The sequence below is a fragment of the Aspergillus karnatakaensis genome (assembly GCF_047715665.1).
Source record: "Aspergillus karnatakaensis strain CBS 102800 unplaced genomic scaffold BJY04scaffold_4, whole genome shotgun sequence".
NCBI lineage: Eukaryota > Fungi > Ascomycota > Eurotiomycetes > Eurotiales > Aspergillaceae > Aspergillus > Aspergillus karnatakaensis.
This window is the reverse complement of record NW_027395716.1, coordinates 757,795-772,302: the sequence shown is the minus strand read 5'-3', so window position 1 is coordinate 772,302 and position 14,508 is coordinate 757,795. Positions and strand designations below refer to the sequence as shown.

General features: G+C 52.4%; 7 protein-coding genes across 7 annotated transcripts; 4 read left to right on the top strand and 3 right to left on the bottom strand.

The window, feature by feature from the left end:
- Positions 1 to 922: 922 nt before the first annotated feature.
- BJY04DRAFT_213836 (uncharacterized protein) lies at positions 923 to 5,523 on the top strand (the record flags this gene model as incomplete). The annotated part of the gene is made up of 3 exons (XM_073715045.1): positions 923 to 2,197; positions 2,247 to 2,356; positions 2,424 to 5,523. The coding sequence occupies 3 exons, from the start codon at positions 923 to 925 to the stop codon at positions 5,521 to 5,523; spliced, it is 4,485 nt and encodes a 1,494-aa protein (XP_073576122.1).
- Positions 5,524 to 5,979: 456 nt separating this feature from the next.
- Positions 5,980 to 7,774, top strand: BJY04DRAFT_178842 (PP1-complex regulatory subunit GLC8). The gene is made up of 3 exons (XM_073709805.1): positions 5,980 to 6,402; positions 6,467 to 7,163; positions 7,224 to 7,774. Exons 1-3 carry the CDS (start codon positions 6,363 to 6,365, stop codon positions 7,324 to 7,326), a joined length of 840 nt encoding a protein of 279 aa, XP_073576121.1. The 5' UTR covers positions 5,980 to 6,362; the 3' UTR covers positions 7,327 to 7,774.
- A 35-nt stretch (positions 7,775 to 7,809) lies between these two features.
- On the top strand, positions 7,810 to 9,459 carry sfh5 (CRAL/TRIO domain protein). The gene is made up of 2 exons (XM_073709804.1): positions 7,810 to 8,769; positions 8,819 to 9,459. The coding sequence occupies exons 1-2, from the start codon at positions 8,042 to 8,044 to the stop codon at positions 9,258 to 9,260; spliced, it is 1,170 nt and encodes a 389-aa protein (XP_073576120.1). The 5' UTR covers positions 7,810 to 8,041; the 3' UTR covers positions 9,261 to 9,459.
- Positions 9,460 to 9,593: 134 nt separating this feature from the next.
- BJY04DRAFT_178840 (TATA-binding protein-associated factor TAF6) lies at positions 9,594 to 11,401 on the top strand. Its single transcript, XM_073709803.1, has 3 exons — positions 9,594 to 10,189; positions 10,246 to 10,664; positions 10,724 to 11,401. Exons 1-3 carry the CDS (start codon positions 9,820 to 9,822, stop codon positions 11,273 to 11,275), a joined length of 1,341 nt encoding a protein of 446 aa, XP_073576119.1. The 5' UTR covers positions 9,594 to 9,819; the 3' UTR covers positions 11,276 to 11,401.
- Positions 11,322 to 11,791, bottom strand: BJY04DRAFT_100422 (uncharacterized protein). The gene is made up of 2 exons (XM_073707924.1): positions 11,768 to 11,791; positions 11,322 to 11,711 (listed from the first exon to the last, which is right to left on the bottom strand). The coding sequence occupies exon 2, from the start codon at positions 11,587 to 11,589 to the stop codon at positions 11,368 to 11,370; it is 222 nt and encodes a 73-aa protein (XP_073576118.1). The 5' UTR covers positions 11,590 to 11,711; positions 11,768 to 11,791; the 3' UTR covers positions 11,322 to 11,367.
- Positions 11,672 to 12,206, bottom strand: BJY04DRAFT_100402 (uncharacterized protein). The gene is made up of 2 exons (XM_073707923.1): positions 11,988 to 12,206; positions 11,672 to 11,925 (listed from the first exon to the last, which is right to left on the bottom strand). Exons 1-2 carry the CDS (start codon positions 12,092 to 12,094, stop codon positions 11,754 to 11,756), a joined length of 279 nt encoding a protein of 92 aa, XP_073576117.1. The 5' UTR covers positions 12,095 to 12,206; the 3' UTR covers positions 11,672 to 11,753.
- A 362-nt stretch (positions 12,207 to 12,568) lies between these two features.
- Positions 12,569 to 13,205, bottom strand: BJY04DRAFT_100400 (uncharacterized protein). Its single transcript, XM_073707922.1, has 2 exons — positions 12,999 to 13,205; positions 12,569 to 12,932 (listed from the first exon to the last, which is right to left on the bottom strand). The coding sequence occupies exons 1-2, from the start codon at positions 13,060 to 13,062 to the stop codon at positions 12,622 to 12,624; spliced, it is 375 nt and encodes a 124-aa protein (XP_073576116.1). The 5' UTR covers positions 13,063 to 13,205; the 3' UTR covers positions 12,569 to 12,621.
- Between the last annotated feature and the right edge of the window lie 1,303 nt (positions 13,206 to 14,508).

Sequence of the window (14,508 nt, the reverse complement as noted above, 5' to 3'; positions counted from 1 at the left end):
GTTCGCTCTGCATGTCATCCGCTCAGCTCCCCGCTCTGGACGGAGGAGAAGAATAATACGTTGACTTCTTGCTTTAAACCTTTTATACTGCAGCTTCTATATCACTGCCAATAAGATTCTCGCTCTTCTTTAGCCTCCTCTCCTCTTCCTCTTCCTTCTTACTTATTATTCTCTCTCCCTTTCATCTGCTTCCTAACCCTCTCTGCCCTTTCTGCCCTCCCTGTCTCCCCTCCCTCCCCCATCTAACTACTCCCTATCCCCCCAACTACCATCCCTCTCTCCCACGACCATCCCTCTCTCCCACGACCATCCCTCTCTCCCACGACCATCCCTCTCTCCCACGACCATCCTCACCCTGGAGACTTTTATCGTGTCGACTCCGCCCTTCCGGCTCCCCTTCACCCCGGATCCTCCGCCTCATGAAATCCGTCCGTCGTCGACTACGCCCTCTGTAGAGGAGCCATGCGATAAACGAGCAGGTGTTCCTGCCGCCGCGGCCGCCGACCACCACCAACCTTCAACACCACCAGTTCCCCAGCCAAGCGGTCCACTGCTGATTACTGCCCATGGCAACAACAACACCATGTTCGATGCCCAATCCGATGGTCGTTCGTCCCCCCTGGCGTTTGTGAGCAGTACGTGCCGTCTCTTATCATTGATTATTCATTTTTTTTGCGCCTTTTTGACCAGTCTATTTTGTTCCCCTCCCCCTTTACGGCGACAAGACCGTCATATTTGGGCATGAACACTCGGTTTTTGTCTGCCGCTCTACACTAATTCTTGCACTTCTTGCTGCGACAACTAATTGCGCCTTTGATTCCTAACAAAATTCCCTGCTTTATTATCAGACCTGCTCCCCGCCGCGCTGAAGTCGACCCGATCATGTGAAACTGCACCTCTTGGTGCTGATGCGACTGCCAGCATGTCGCCGGTGCTTTCCTCACGCTCGACCTTGAGTCACAGCACAGGTGAGTCTGGAGACTCGGACCGTTCGAGTTGGCGATACATTTCAACTCCCTTGTCTTCCGAGGATGGACATTCTTCTATTGAAAGCCCCATCGCTACCCCCGTGGAAGAGCGCCCCAAGGTTTCATTCGAGGAGTTGGCCGCCCGTTACCGTCAAAATCAACACAAGCAGGCGCGCAGGAAGAAATTGGAGCAGCGCCTCAATGCGACAAAGGTGTCGCTGGGAGTCTCGGCGCGCCTGATTCGCATGGGCGCTGCTGTCCAACGAGGCTTGGTTGATAGGCTCAAGCACGACGACAAGGCCAATTTCATCACTCTCTATCATACCATAATTGATCTCCAGGAGCCTTGTTCTTTAGCAACCCGGCACCAGATCCATCGGACGGACTTTTTGGAAGATTGGTCAAGTTCTCGCGAGTCTGCCCTAGACCGCGCCCCGGACTTCTTCCTCCAGCTGAGCCCGCAGTCAAGGGCCGATCTTTTGGATATTCTGCAGTCGATCCGCACAGATCCCCAGTTTGTGTTCGAAAGATTATGCAGCTTGACTCCTGCTCAGCTGTCAGCTTTGATATCGTCCTCTGTCTCTTCCTGGGAGGTCGGTGGAGACCCTTCATTCCGCCCTACGTCCCGCTCCAGGAACTCCAGCTTGAATCCAAAACTCGGCGCTGTTTCTGCTACTCCATTCAAAGACCGTGTTCTGGCTTTCGAGAGGACCGACCCTTTGTCTACCCTACTGTTCAATGTTTATGCAACCCCCTTGCACTCGGAGACCCGGGAAGCACAACTACGTTTGAATATGTGGTCCTCTGTTTGCGCGAAGCTTATTGCCGATGGTGCCAGCAGGTCCTACGCGCTCATCGACCATATCTTGACTTTGTGGTCCACAGGCAGTGACTGGAAAGCGAAAGCGAAATTCGAACTCTATCTGATGGATATCCTCCAAACCGGTGCATTCCTCCTGGAGCATGTAGAGCCCCCACCTGGTTTTGATATGGACCCTATCGACCCATTGCGGACGGACGTTGCCGAGGAGTACTTTGCATCAACCGTTGATGCTTTACTTGACATTTTGGATGATACAGATGCAGGATTACCCCAATCAGTTGCACAACTGAGCAAGGCGATTTTGCAGAAACTCGACCGTCAGGAATGTCGTGATCGCTTTTTGGATTTCTTATTTGTTCAGTGGTTCTTTTCTAAATTTCTATACGGAGCTCTAACGTACCCAGAGGTGAGTATCACCGTTTATTTTCGTGCGAACCAAGTTGACCGCGGTACAGGGCCACGGGCTTTTGCTTGATTTTCATATCAGGAAAGACGCGAGGGACAAACTACTCGGCCAGATTGGGTATCAAGCCTATTCACAAGCGCTTGCGGTCGTCCGCTCAATGTACGTGTCAATATTTCATAACTGGCCCTTGGCTCTCCTTTCAAGGATGAGACGCTGACACAGCCAGGCAACATTATGCAATGGCCCGCCCTCGGGTCAGACAGCATATTGAGAACATGCTTGAAAGGGTCATCGACGATTCCAATACCAGGGACACCCTTGTCCAACTTGCGCCACCCAGAGCACTGCCCAATGGACTGCCGTCTCCCGCCGATTTCCTGATGCTTTCTAACGCTGATGTTCTGACGTTGTTGAATTCGCTCTTTCCTAGCGCGCCTTCCCCGGCATACAACTCGCAGTCACCCTCGTCAGGAATCTCCTTATCACCTCTTGGATCACACTCCGATAGGCATGCCGCGTCTGAGTTCGAGCCAGGTTTCTACCGGCCGTCCGTACCACTCTCCCCTAGGACGAATTTCCATCAAAAGACCCTCCCGGCAGATATTCATTTCTTTACCCTGCAGGAGAATACTTTGAACTCCAAGGCTGAAAGGATCCGTATTGAGTTATCGGACCTAGGCGAACATGAATTTCACGCTCACCTAGAACCTCCTTCAGCCGAGGAATGGTCACTCTTTACAGTCTCGCAAGATGGAATGCGGCTAGTCTGGGGTCTATTCTCAGATATTCATCCTGACTCCTTGGAATGTTTGCCCTCGGATGAAGCCAACCCCTCCACCCTCGGAATGGAAGACAACTTTGAGGCACTACAGACAGCAATCGTGAAGCTTATTCAGGACAACCCCGCAGACGATCGTTCTGAGGATGGTCTCCCGGTGCCTCCTGAATCAGCTCGCGCAAAAGCTGTCTCCTTGAGGGAACGGTTCAATCGCGCAATGGCTCACTGTCACCAGAACTCCGACTTTATCGGTGCACACTACTGGTGGAATGCTGCTCGGTTGCTTCGTCGCAGCAACGCCGACTCTATCACTCAGCACTCTGACGATACTTGGATCCTTGAACCCATGCACTCCGCTTGCGTTCGGTCCCTCCAAGCATCAAGATCTGTCATAGAGCGATGCGAAGTTGACTTTGTTACTCTTGACCGCCACACACAACGTCTCCAGAGAACAGTGAAGGACATGATGAAGACAATGACCAGACTTCGAAACAAGATGTGGTACATGACTGATGTAAGAAACTCCAGGCGCTACGAAGAAGCCAAGAATGTCGCGCTCGCTCTCAAGACAATGCCCTATGCCCACAGATACACCCATAACGAACCCCGATCTCGTGGCGGCGCGAGGTCACATGGTGGAGCGTTTCTTCAGAAGCCGGAACTACAAGTCATGAATGTCATGAAGGCTCCAAGTAGTCAATCAGGCCCAACCAAGCTTGCTGACGAACAAGTTGACTTGATTCGAAAATGGCTCGCCCATAACAACATTGACAATTTTTGCAAAGGTGAAGAGCGAATTCACCGTTTCTGTTATGAAGTGGGGACAAGCATCAACCGCTTGGTCGGTGAGACCATGGCGGAAACCCCAGTCCTATGGGCTTCTGAACTGTTCCATAAGGAACGAGCCAAGTACGAAGGCTCCAGCAATCGGAGCTTCCTAAGTCTAACTCCCAGCTTACGCTCGTTTGGCATGGCAAGTGACGATTCTCCTCACTCCACACCCTCTCTGGCCACGTCTATTTTGCGGACGCCAGAGCCGCCACGGCTGAATCTCAAATCATCCTTCCAGAGTATGGACTCTGATCGATGGAGATCCCCGTCGGCCAGCACAGACACATCTTCCATCCTTGGTGACAGGGCCCCATCGACTACCACCGGCGATTCATGCAGCACCTTCTGGTCAACGCCCACCCCACAAGCACGGTATGCGCCAAGCGCATCTAGTCTCTACTCCCGGCCTTCTTCCATGTTTAGTGAGACTGCTGCTCAGCCAACGCGCCGTGCTGACCGCCCGTCGCATAGCAAAACGGCATTTTTGGACGACTTGAGGCGCACGCTAACAAGCTTACTCTTGAGCGATCTGGGCTCACCTGTCTGGAGCTGTGGTACCGAAACAGACGCTTGGTTTGGAAATGTGCTCGATCAAAAGAGGATTCAAGCGCAGATGAGGAAGAGATCTCGCCTCCAACGTTTCTACTCTGAATGCGATGAGCGTTCGGTACGCCACTCCAGCCAGCGCGTCTCGTCTTCTCGGAGAAGTAGGTCCCTTGAGCCTCCTCATCGGGGTGATACTACAGACGGGACCTCCGCAGCTGGTGCGACTGATGATTCAATCGCGGACGCTCCACTCCCGTTCTCGTACGGCACCGTCTTCCGGCGTCTTATCGATGTGTTCTCTCGCCATGGCAATCCGTTTATCAAGCTCGATGCCATACGAGACCTCCGAAGCTTGGTCGTCGCATCACTGACTACCGCCAACGATGATCAAGTTTCGCCTCCCTTAGCTTCAGATTCTGCCACCCGTCGGAGGCACACGGCCGCAATGCGTCGAAAGCGCGATGCACGAAATAGCTTCTCTGAGTCTCATGCCTGCCACCGGCCCGAAACTGACCTCCTCCACCCGCCGATCTCACCTCCTGCTGGATCAGTAATATTCGATTCTCGGCCATCTGACTATTCCGTTCCCACCGAAAAGCAGATTGTGGAGGCGCTGAGGGAAATCATTCTAGACATGATGCCGAAGACCTTGTTCCGCGATCTTCAGTTTATATCAGCCTTTGTCCCCAGCGATACCTTGAACAAGACTGATAGCGGCACAGCCTTCTTGCAGTTTGGACTGGCCGCATTGAGTCTAAAGGATGAAGTTTGCAACAGTATGGTGGAGCTTGCGGATGAGATCGTCTCTCAAGAACTCACGCGCCGGCATCCTCCCAGCACGTACGATGCGCATCCTCGCGCGGTTGACCCGATGAAGGACGCGGCAAACATGTGGATTATCGCAGCGAAGGAAGGGCATTCCGTTGCCCAACGTGAACTCGCGATTTTATATCTCACCCATCCGGAAATCGTCCCACGAATTACCTTACCTCTCACTTTGCTTAGAGACACCTTCAAGGCGGAGATGATGTACCGCCGAGACAAGGACTCAAAATCGGATCCCCATACCATGTGCCTGGCACTACACTGGATGCAGCTGTCGGCTAATGGGGGCGATGAGCTCGCGCGGAACCGGCTTCGAGAGCGCGAGGAGTTTGAATCTCTCGTTTAATATCTCTCATATTCTATTCTCTCTATTCTTTACGTTCTTTCGCTCATCTCTTTTTCTCATCCTTCTTATTGATTGATACCTTCCCGGAGCAGTTGGATTATTACTACTGACTTGTTGTTCCACGTCACTAATCTCGGAGCAGTTATTTTCTTCTGTTTGGTACTATCTTTGGGCTGTATTGTTCTTGACCTGTAGCTGTACTGGGTATTCGCTTCTCGGTGGAGCGCGGGTTGCTTGATATATTACAGCATACACTGGTTCGTTTGGGTGGCACTTTGCTTTATATGCTGGATTACCCATTGGTTCTGCAACTATAACATCTTCAGGCGTTGCTTTGGGATCAATAGATCATTTGCAGTATATCTTCCTACCTATGCAATTGTATGTTCGAATGCCCAAGTAGATTACGACGTCATCCCTGAGCCCCACGTGCCAAATCAGACGAGCCCAAAACAGGTGGTCTTGGCACTACGTCTCCCTCCTGCATCTTTCCCTCCTACCTACCTAAGCACGTTACCTCTAGTCATCTTTCACTTCTGCGGCTGAGACTGTCTTCAACTTCTTTCCCTTCTGGTCATCCGGTCATATGCTCGAGACGTGACCAATTTATCTGATTGCTGCAGTCAGGAGGGTAAGTAGTGAGACCCGATCTCAGCTTCGCGGTTAGACCTCCAGCTGACTCGGGCATGTATATAAACTTAGGTCACCGTGTGCGCCTCAGAACCTGTTTTGCCTGCCGGTAGACTTCGCTTGTCTGTGTCACATTTGTGTTCTGAAATAGAACGAAGTCTTGCGAAGCCAACGAGCTTACCTTCTTCCATCACCCCACCTCCACCAACATGGCGCAGAACACCGACGAGACTCCGAAGAGACCTAAGGGTGAGTTAGACGAAATCGTGAACAGTTGAAAATCAGTCTAACATTGCATTTTTTTGCGCGCTAGGTATTCTGAAGAACTCGAGTTCCCAGCACCACCTCCACGTCTCATACGACGCCCATACCCCTCCTCCTCCCCCGCCCGCCGACACCAAGGACCTTACTCTGCAAAACACCCTCCAGAATGCCGGTCGCCGACCTTCAGCTTCCTCCCGCCGTACCTCACTCGCCAGCTCACACGGTCTCCACGATGACGCATCTCCCCGCCTCAAGTGGGACGAGGCGAACCTTTACCTGACGGAGCAGGAGAAGACTGCCAAGATGAAGATCGATGAGCCGAAGACCCCGTATGCGCCGCACTACGACCCCGCTGAGGACGAGGAGGAGATGCGATTAGCAGATGCCCAGGATAGCGTGATCGATGCGCAGGGTATTGTCGTCGATGAGCTGGATAAGGATAAGAAGGGCTCGCCTCCGAAGAAGAAGTTTACTGAGGATGATATCCCCGAGCTAGAACTTGGAGAACCAGAGGAGGCAGTTACGGAGGGGACACACCTTGGGGATAGCGATCGCATCATGCGCGGGCGCAGCCTGAGTAGTGAGTCCCATCGCAGCGATAAGCATGTTGTTGTTGGTTTGAATGGTACCGGCGAGTCAGATGGCGATGCGCTCATGACGACCGAGGAGGCAAAGGCGAAGCATCGCGAATTCGAGCAGCAGCGGAGGAGGCACTATGAGATGCGGAACATCAAGGAACTTCTAGCGTGCGTTTCCCTCGTCTACTCTCGCATACACGTGATTCGATGAAGTACTAACTATATCAGACACCCCGAGGAGGACGACGAGATGGACGAAGACGATGACACCGACGGCGTCCCACCGCCCATGCCACAAATCCCGCGCCAGTTCTCGAATGGAGGCAATTGATAGACTGACTACTGCCGATGGTAACTTTACACGACTACTTTGCTTCCTTTTCTGCTGTATATCCCCCAGCGCTATTGAACGGTGGAGACGAGACGAGTGACGAATGACGGACTTTCTTTTCAGCATCTTGTGTTATTTACGTTGGCATGCTCGCTTCTAGTTTACCTGATAGACTCTGACTCTATGTCGGGACATTTCTGCTGCTACATTATCAATTCCAGATTGAGAGCGTGGATATACTGCTGTTCTGTAAACGTGCTGCAGTTATCAAAAGTTGGATATCCTGAATCTGCTATCAACAGCAAAATTCAGCAACAGCTGGTTTGGTAAAACAAGAAGGAGTCGGCAACTATATATAGCTCCATGGCTAACTATAAATTGACAGCTTGGCAAAGAAGCTCAGGAGAGAGCTATCAACTCAGAAGATCATCATACGATTTTACTGCAGGAGGAATCTAATAAGAAAAAAACTAGTCGTAATAAGAAGCAACTAAGACTGATAGTTGTCCCTGACTCGAAAGACTAATTTCGGTTGTTCTGGCCAGGAGCTCTGTTTGTTGTGTTCGTTTGTCCTTCTCCTGTCTCTCTGTCTCATCTCTCAACTCCCCAAGGCTCCTGCTTCTCCCTCTCATTTTCTTCTCTTCCTCACCACATCCTTCGCATTCCGTTCTATTAGCCCTTCTATCTCACTCCCTTCTTACTCGTACCTGCTACCATGGCCGACCAGCAGAAACCACAGGACCTGCCTCAGGCGGCTCCTCCTACCCAGGAACACGACACCACTAAGTCCGAGCAGCCTACCGGTACCGAGTCAGCGCCTGCTCCAGAGCCTGCTCCTACAGCTGCTACTCCTGCTACCCCAGCTCCTGCAGCTGCAGAGTCCTCTCCTGCTGTTCCTGAGCCTGCCACTGCCCCCGCACCAGCTGTCGCAATTGCCGAGCCAGCTGCGGCCCCCACTACAGCTCCCGAGCCCAAGTCCGAAGCTGAGCCCGAGCCCGAGCAGCCAGCAGCCGGCGCTGCTGAGGAGGCAAAGGATAAAACCCCCAAGCCGGAGTATTTTACCAAGACCCCTGCCCTCGAGCAGCTCTTCAGCCGTCTACCGACTATCCTTACCGCTACCGGCCACGCGGAGATGTGGGGGGTGCCCCTGAAGCATGACGCTACTGATATCCCCACCGTGAACGTTTTGATTAAATTCCTCCGAGCCAATGCCGGTGATGTCAAACTCGCCGAGGACCAGTTGACCAAGGCTCTCGAATGGCGCAAGGAGAACGATCCTCTTGCGCTTGTCGATTCGGCCAAGAACAGTTATAGTGAGGCCAAGTTTGGTGGCTTGGGATACTTGACTACCTATCAGCGGGAAGGCAAAGGCGATTTGGTGGTGACTTGGAATATCTACGGGGCTGTGAAGAAGATCGACGAGACTTTTGGGGATGTCACTGAGTATGGCTCTTTGCGCTCTATTTGAGATTCTTGCTAATGGTCATACTAGGTTTATCAAGTGGCGCGCGGCTCTTATGGAGCTAGCTGTTTTGGAGTTGAACATGGACAAAACCACTACAGTCATCGACTACGATGGCGAGGACCCCTATCAGATGATCCAGGTGCACGATTACCTGAATGTCAGCTTCCTCCGCCTCAACCCCAACCTTCGCGCAGCGACGAAGAAGACCATCGAGGTGTTTAGCACCGCGTACCCGGAGCTTCTGCGCGAGAAGTTCTTCATTAACGTCCCTGCCATCATGGGCTGGATGTTCGCTCTCATCAAGCTTTTCGTCAACGAGAACACCACCCGCAAGTTCCACCCCATCTCCAACGGCGCCAACCTCGCTCGCGAGTTTCCTGGCCTAGTGGAGAAATTCCCCAAGGCGTATGGAGGTGAAGCCCCTGAGCTGGAGTGCTCTGCGCGCACTGTCGCTCTTAAGAAGGAGTAAATAACCTCTACACTTTGTTTGCACTTCGTATGAAGCTGCTGGGAAGGCTGATTGACTGCGTTTTCGTTTCTTTTATGATACCTCTTAGAATTGTTGTTGCGGTGAGCGAAGATTATTGTCAGACCGTTTGTTTGTTGGTTCTGCGCTGGCTGGCTAGTCTCTTCATAATTAATTTCTAATTGAATACTCTTCTCCAAGATTTTGGGACCACTTTTCAAGATTTCCTCTGTACTCTGTAGTGAAAGAACATGCATGTTTGTATAGATCGACGGCGCGGGAGATCATAAGCCCGTTCGGAGCCGCTCCGCCTTTCCAGCTCCAACACCGCATTCAATCCAAGCTTTCATCTACGTACCCTTCACTTGAGATCCTCACCAATCCTTAATTTACACCGAATCTACGCTCCTTCGAGATGCCCCTTGCCCTCCGTGATTGGACCCATCCCCCAATCTGATCGGCCGACAACATTCTCGTCCAGCAACACCAACCACTCACACGACCTTAACTCTCCAAACAACGAACACCTCAACCCTCACATCTCTCCCCAAACCGCTCCAAAATGTCCGTCTGGAACCCCGACAATATCCGCGACGTCGCCGAATCCGTCGGTATCGTCAACCTCAACAACGACGTAACCGAGAACCTCGCCCGCGACGTCGAATACCGCATCGCGCAAGTCCTCGAAGAAGCCCTGAAGTTCATGCGCCACAGCCGCCGCACCCTCCTCACGACACAGGACATCGCACAGGCGTTGCGCGTACTGGACGTTGAGCCTCTATATGGATATGAGTCGACGAGGCCGTTGAAGTTTGGCGAAGCGAGCCTGGGCCCTGGGCAGCCGCTTTTCTACGTTGAGGATGAGGAGGTGGATTTCGAGAAGCTAATAAATGCGCCGTTGCCGAAGGTGCCGAGGGAGATTAACTTTACTGGTTTGTATACCTCTTGGGCTTTGTAGAGGAGATCGGCTAACGGGGTTCCTGTCTAGCACACTGGCTTGCCGTTGAAGGTGTGCAGCCGTCTATACCTCAGAACCCGACCGCGGCCGACTCGCGGAATCTCGAATTAATGTCTAAAGGGCCAAACGCAAACGCGACGCTGGCGGCTATGAGCGGCAGCGGGAATGTCGCCGTCAAACCATTGGTCAAACATGTGCTGTCGAAGGAGCTGCAGCTCTACTTCGAGAAAGTCTGCAATGCCTTCCTGGACGAGTCGAGCGAGAAATATCGCACATCAGCATATGCGAGTCTCCGCGAGGATCCAGGCCTGCACCAGCTAGTGCCATATTTCGTCCAGTTCATCTCCGAGAAGGTCACGCACGGCTTGAAGGACATCTTCGTCTTAACACAAGTCATGCACATGGCGGAAGCCCTGGTGCAGAACAAATCTCTTTACGTCGACCCTTACGTATGTCACCACCCACAGCCCCTCTTTCTTTCGCTCGTCAACTAACCTTGAATAAAAAGATCGCCTCCCTCGTCCCCCCAATCCTCACCTGCCTCACAGGCCGCCAACTCGGCACAACAACCGACACAACAACGCAATTCGCCCTCCGCGACCTCTCCGCCTCCCTCCTCGGCCTCATCTCCACAAAATACTCCCACTCCTCACACACCCTGAAACCGCGCCTCGCGCGCTCCTGCCTGAAAACCCTCCTCGACCCCTCCAAGCCCTTTGGCGCCCACTACGGCGCAATCATAGGCCTCCACGCCGTCGGCGGCTCCGAAGCCGTCCGTGTGCTGATCCTGCCTAATTTATCAACTTACGGCGAGCTGCTGAAGGATGGACTTGCGGATGATAGTGCGAGACGCCCGGAGGCGGAGAAGGTCCTGCAGGTTTTGCTGGGGGTGTTGGGGAGTCTGAAGGAGGGGAAGGCGGTGCTTACGAATGGGCATGGGGCTGGGATGGTTGGGGAGGAGCTGAGGGCGAGGTTGGAGGGGAAGATAGGCCGGTTTTTAGCGGAGAGGGTGGCCGACGTTGGGGATGGGGGTGTTGTTAGTGCTATTCTGGAAGGGTAAGAGGTGATCCATTTGTTTCTCCGCATGGGGCATTCAGCATTGGCGGGGTGGGGATCAGGGGCTTTGAAGTTTACTTTTACTTTTTACTTAGATTATGATGATACGCTACTTAATCCAATCCAGGTTTCATGGCCTAGTTTGTTTGTTCGATCTTTATCTCGGTGCAGTGGTAGAGTTATACTCCCCGAGTACATGACCACGAGCTTCACCAACTCCCACGGCGAGTTACCGTGCATGATCCGCGCCCAGATCTCGACGGATTGAGTCGCGAGGACACGGAGGGATGGCGGCGTAAATCCATCTCCAGACTCCATCTCCCTTTTCAACTCCGAGATCCAGCTCAGAAGGGGACCCAGGTGTCTCAAATCTCTGAACCGATAATCGCGCTTCACGGATCGTACTCCGAGTCCAAGATAGAAGATTGCGTTCAGATTTTTAGAGCCAGTTATCAGTGAAAAAAGCTTGTGAAGTATCTATGCTAGAGAAACTCACTAGTCAACGTCAACGAACCATCCGGATCACTGTTGTATATATAAGCGGAAGCGAGGAGCGCACTTGATGTGAACGGTAGCGGCCCGCTAGGGTTTACGGATTCCAGGGTGGAGACGGTTGTTGTGCGCCAGGATGTAGTCCATTTTTGGAGGACAGTTCTGGAGTGTTGGTTTTAGCTCTGTTCAAATTTGAAGAGTAGACCGTCTGGTAGGGTGCTTACCGGAAAAGGGATTGGTTAGTTGATGAGGATAATGATGATGATGATGGGATATGTAGTTTCGACGGCGACACATGAGCCCACCTGATCGTTTGGATGAGGCCGTGCATTAGGAAGTAGTTTGCTGCCAGCGTAGGTATGCACCTGTATCCGTCTGTAGGTCCCGCTTCAGTAGAAAGTAGGTTCCTCAATGCATCGTCAAGACTAGTCTGTTCGTGCGGATTGCTCTGTCGGAGCAAACTCCACGTTGTGGAATCCGGTGCGGTCCACTCGGAGCATGAACATGGTAGTTGGAGTTTGTTCTCGTGGCTACATAGTATAGGGGGTAAGTCGAATGCAATACTCTGCAAGCTCAATACGCAGAATGCGAGAAACTTTGCACGCCGCTCTGTTTCTCGCTGAGCCCCGGCTTTCCAGTCTAGATTTGTGGAGTTCGGAGACTCATGTAAGCGCCCTATCTGAGTGTTTGGGCGAGAAGTCCTCGAAGAATCGTGGATCCGTTCTGGAGGTCTTTGTCCTTTTGCCAGGTTGAGAACCAGCTGAGGCAGCGGAGGCACTGTATTTCGTTGGAAAGGGTTTCTGTTGCGGCGGTTTGTTCTGAGTTCGGGTGTAGGCGACTATTTAGGGCATCTGTGTATTATGATAGAACTGCTTTGGCCGAGTAAAATAGCTTGATTGCTGAGCGGCTCTCGTAGCGGTTCATTGCTCCCAGAGCTAGCATAGCCAGAATAAGCTCTGGCGAGCATTCGTCAACTCTGGATGTTGGTGCATGAGTAAACGGCACATGAGGGTAGAAGCCGGTGAAGTAACCAGCTAGGAATCGTGTCAGAGAGTCGCTGGAAGGGAAGGTACATCTAGACCATATTTCGCAGTGTAGTGAGTTGTATAGCCCGACTCTTTGGCGATCGGTATTGATCGGCGGGGCGAAGTGAGGAACTATAAGAGTGCCTTGAGGATGTTAGGTGGGCGGAGCTTGATAGGAAGAGTATATGACGAGACAAAGCTAGAACTAACTGTGGAGCTGGAAGCGTAGCAGGAACCTGATATCGCTGCGGCAGCAATCCACGAGTGTGGGCATCTCTGGGCAGAGTTCCTTCTTGAAAGGCTTGTTAGCTGATACTGGACTGGCGGCCAGGGCGGACCCGTGAAAGGAGTCCCGAGGGAGTATGTGACTATTCCTGCTACGGAGGAGCTTCTCGGAGTGGTCGACGCTGGTTTGTACGGGGTCCACGGTTTGGAATGCACTTTACGAAAATGTGCGCCTTGAGGCCGGGGCAGACGGTTCTCTGTCTTGGTAAATTTCCTTCTTGCTTGCAGCTTGTTTGCTCGTTTATAAACTTCTGAGTATAGGGCTTACCAGTAATAGATATCAGGAACCGGAGGCGTCTCCACTACAGGCCTTATCCTCGCCAAAACCGCCGGCGCAACGACAATCATAACCTCCTCCAGCGACACCAAGCTCGCCCAAGTCAAATCCCAATTCGGCGCGAACCATGTCATAAACTACAAGACCCACCCTGAATGGCCGAAAGAAGCCATCCGTCTTACGAATGGCCAAGGCGTAGACTATCTCCTCGAGAACGGCGGCTCCGGCACGGTCAAGGAGAGTCTCAATGTCGTGAGAATGGGAGGAGATATCTCCGTCATTGGCTTCTTGTCTGCCGCTGAGCAGTCTGAGATGCCGGATGTTGCGGGCCTTGCGCTTGAGAAGGCTGCTGTGATGAGGGGGATCACTGTTGGCTCGAAGCAGCTTCTGGAGAAGGCTGTGCGGTCTGTTGCGGAAAAGGGGCGTCGGTTGCCGGTCGAGAGGGAGTTCGGGTTTTGTAGGAATGAGATTGTTAGGGCTTATGAGTATCTGGCTTCGGGGGTCATGTTGGGAAGATTTGTATAAGGCTGCTGAATAGGTGTGTATAGCTGTAAAGTAGTGTCTAGATCGTACTTATCACTGGCAAGAATGGAGCTTGAGCCATCTGACCTCTTTGTAGTTGAGGTTGCTGATAAAGACACTCGGCATTTGCACTCTTCATGCTATGTAGTAGAGAGAACCGTACTGTTCACTTCTTGCGCCTGACACCTAAGCCCGTGCACGCGTCGATATCTGGTAGTCTGGGTCATGGCGAATGGGGAAAAGTAGATCAGCGTGTCCCCACTCAGATTGGAGTATTGACGTGCTTCCTAGACCAGCCCTCGACCTGGATAGCACTGTCCATTCCTCAACCCCAGGGGAAGGTGTCCCCACTACCCCAGGTTTTGGCTGTGGGGAACAGTGGCTTAACTCCGTGACGGTGACTATAAAGCTTTGCTTGGAGTCTGGCACCTGAGAAGTTGCCAGAGAGCGCGAGACTTTAGTCCAGGGAAACCAAGAAACCGGTGGCGAGTAACATGTTCTACAGCAGAATACTATCATGCCTGATGGCATTGTCTGCAGCAGCAACGGCAGCGGCTGTATATGTGACGCATCCCTTACCTCAATCTGGGGGCAGCGGGCCATTCCCAGCGGCATGTTACCTGATTTCTCCTAGAT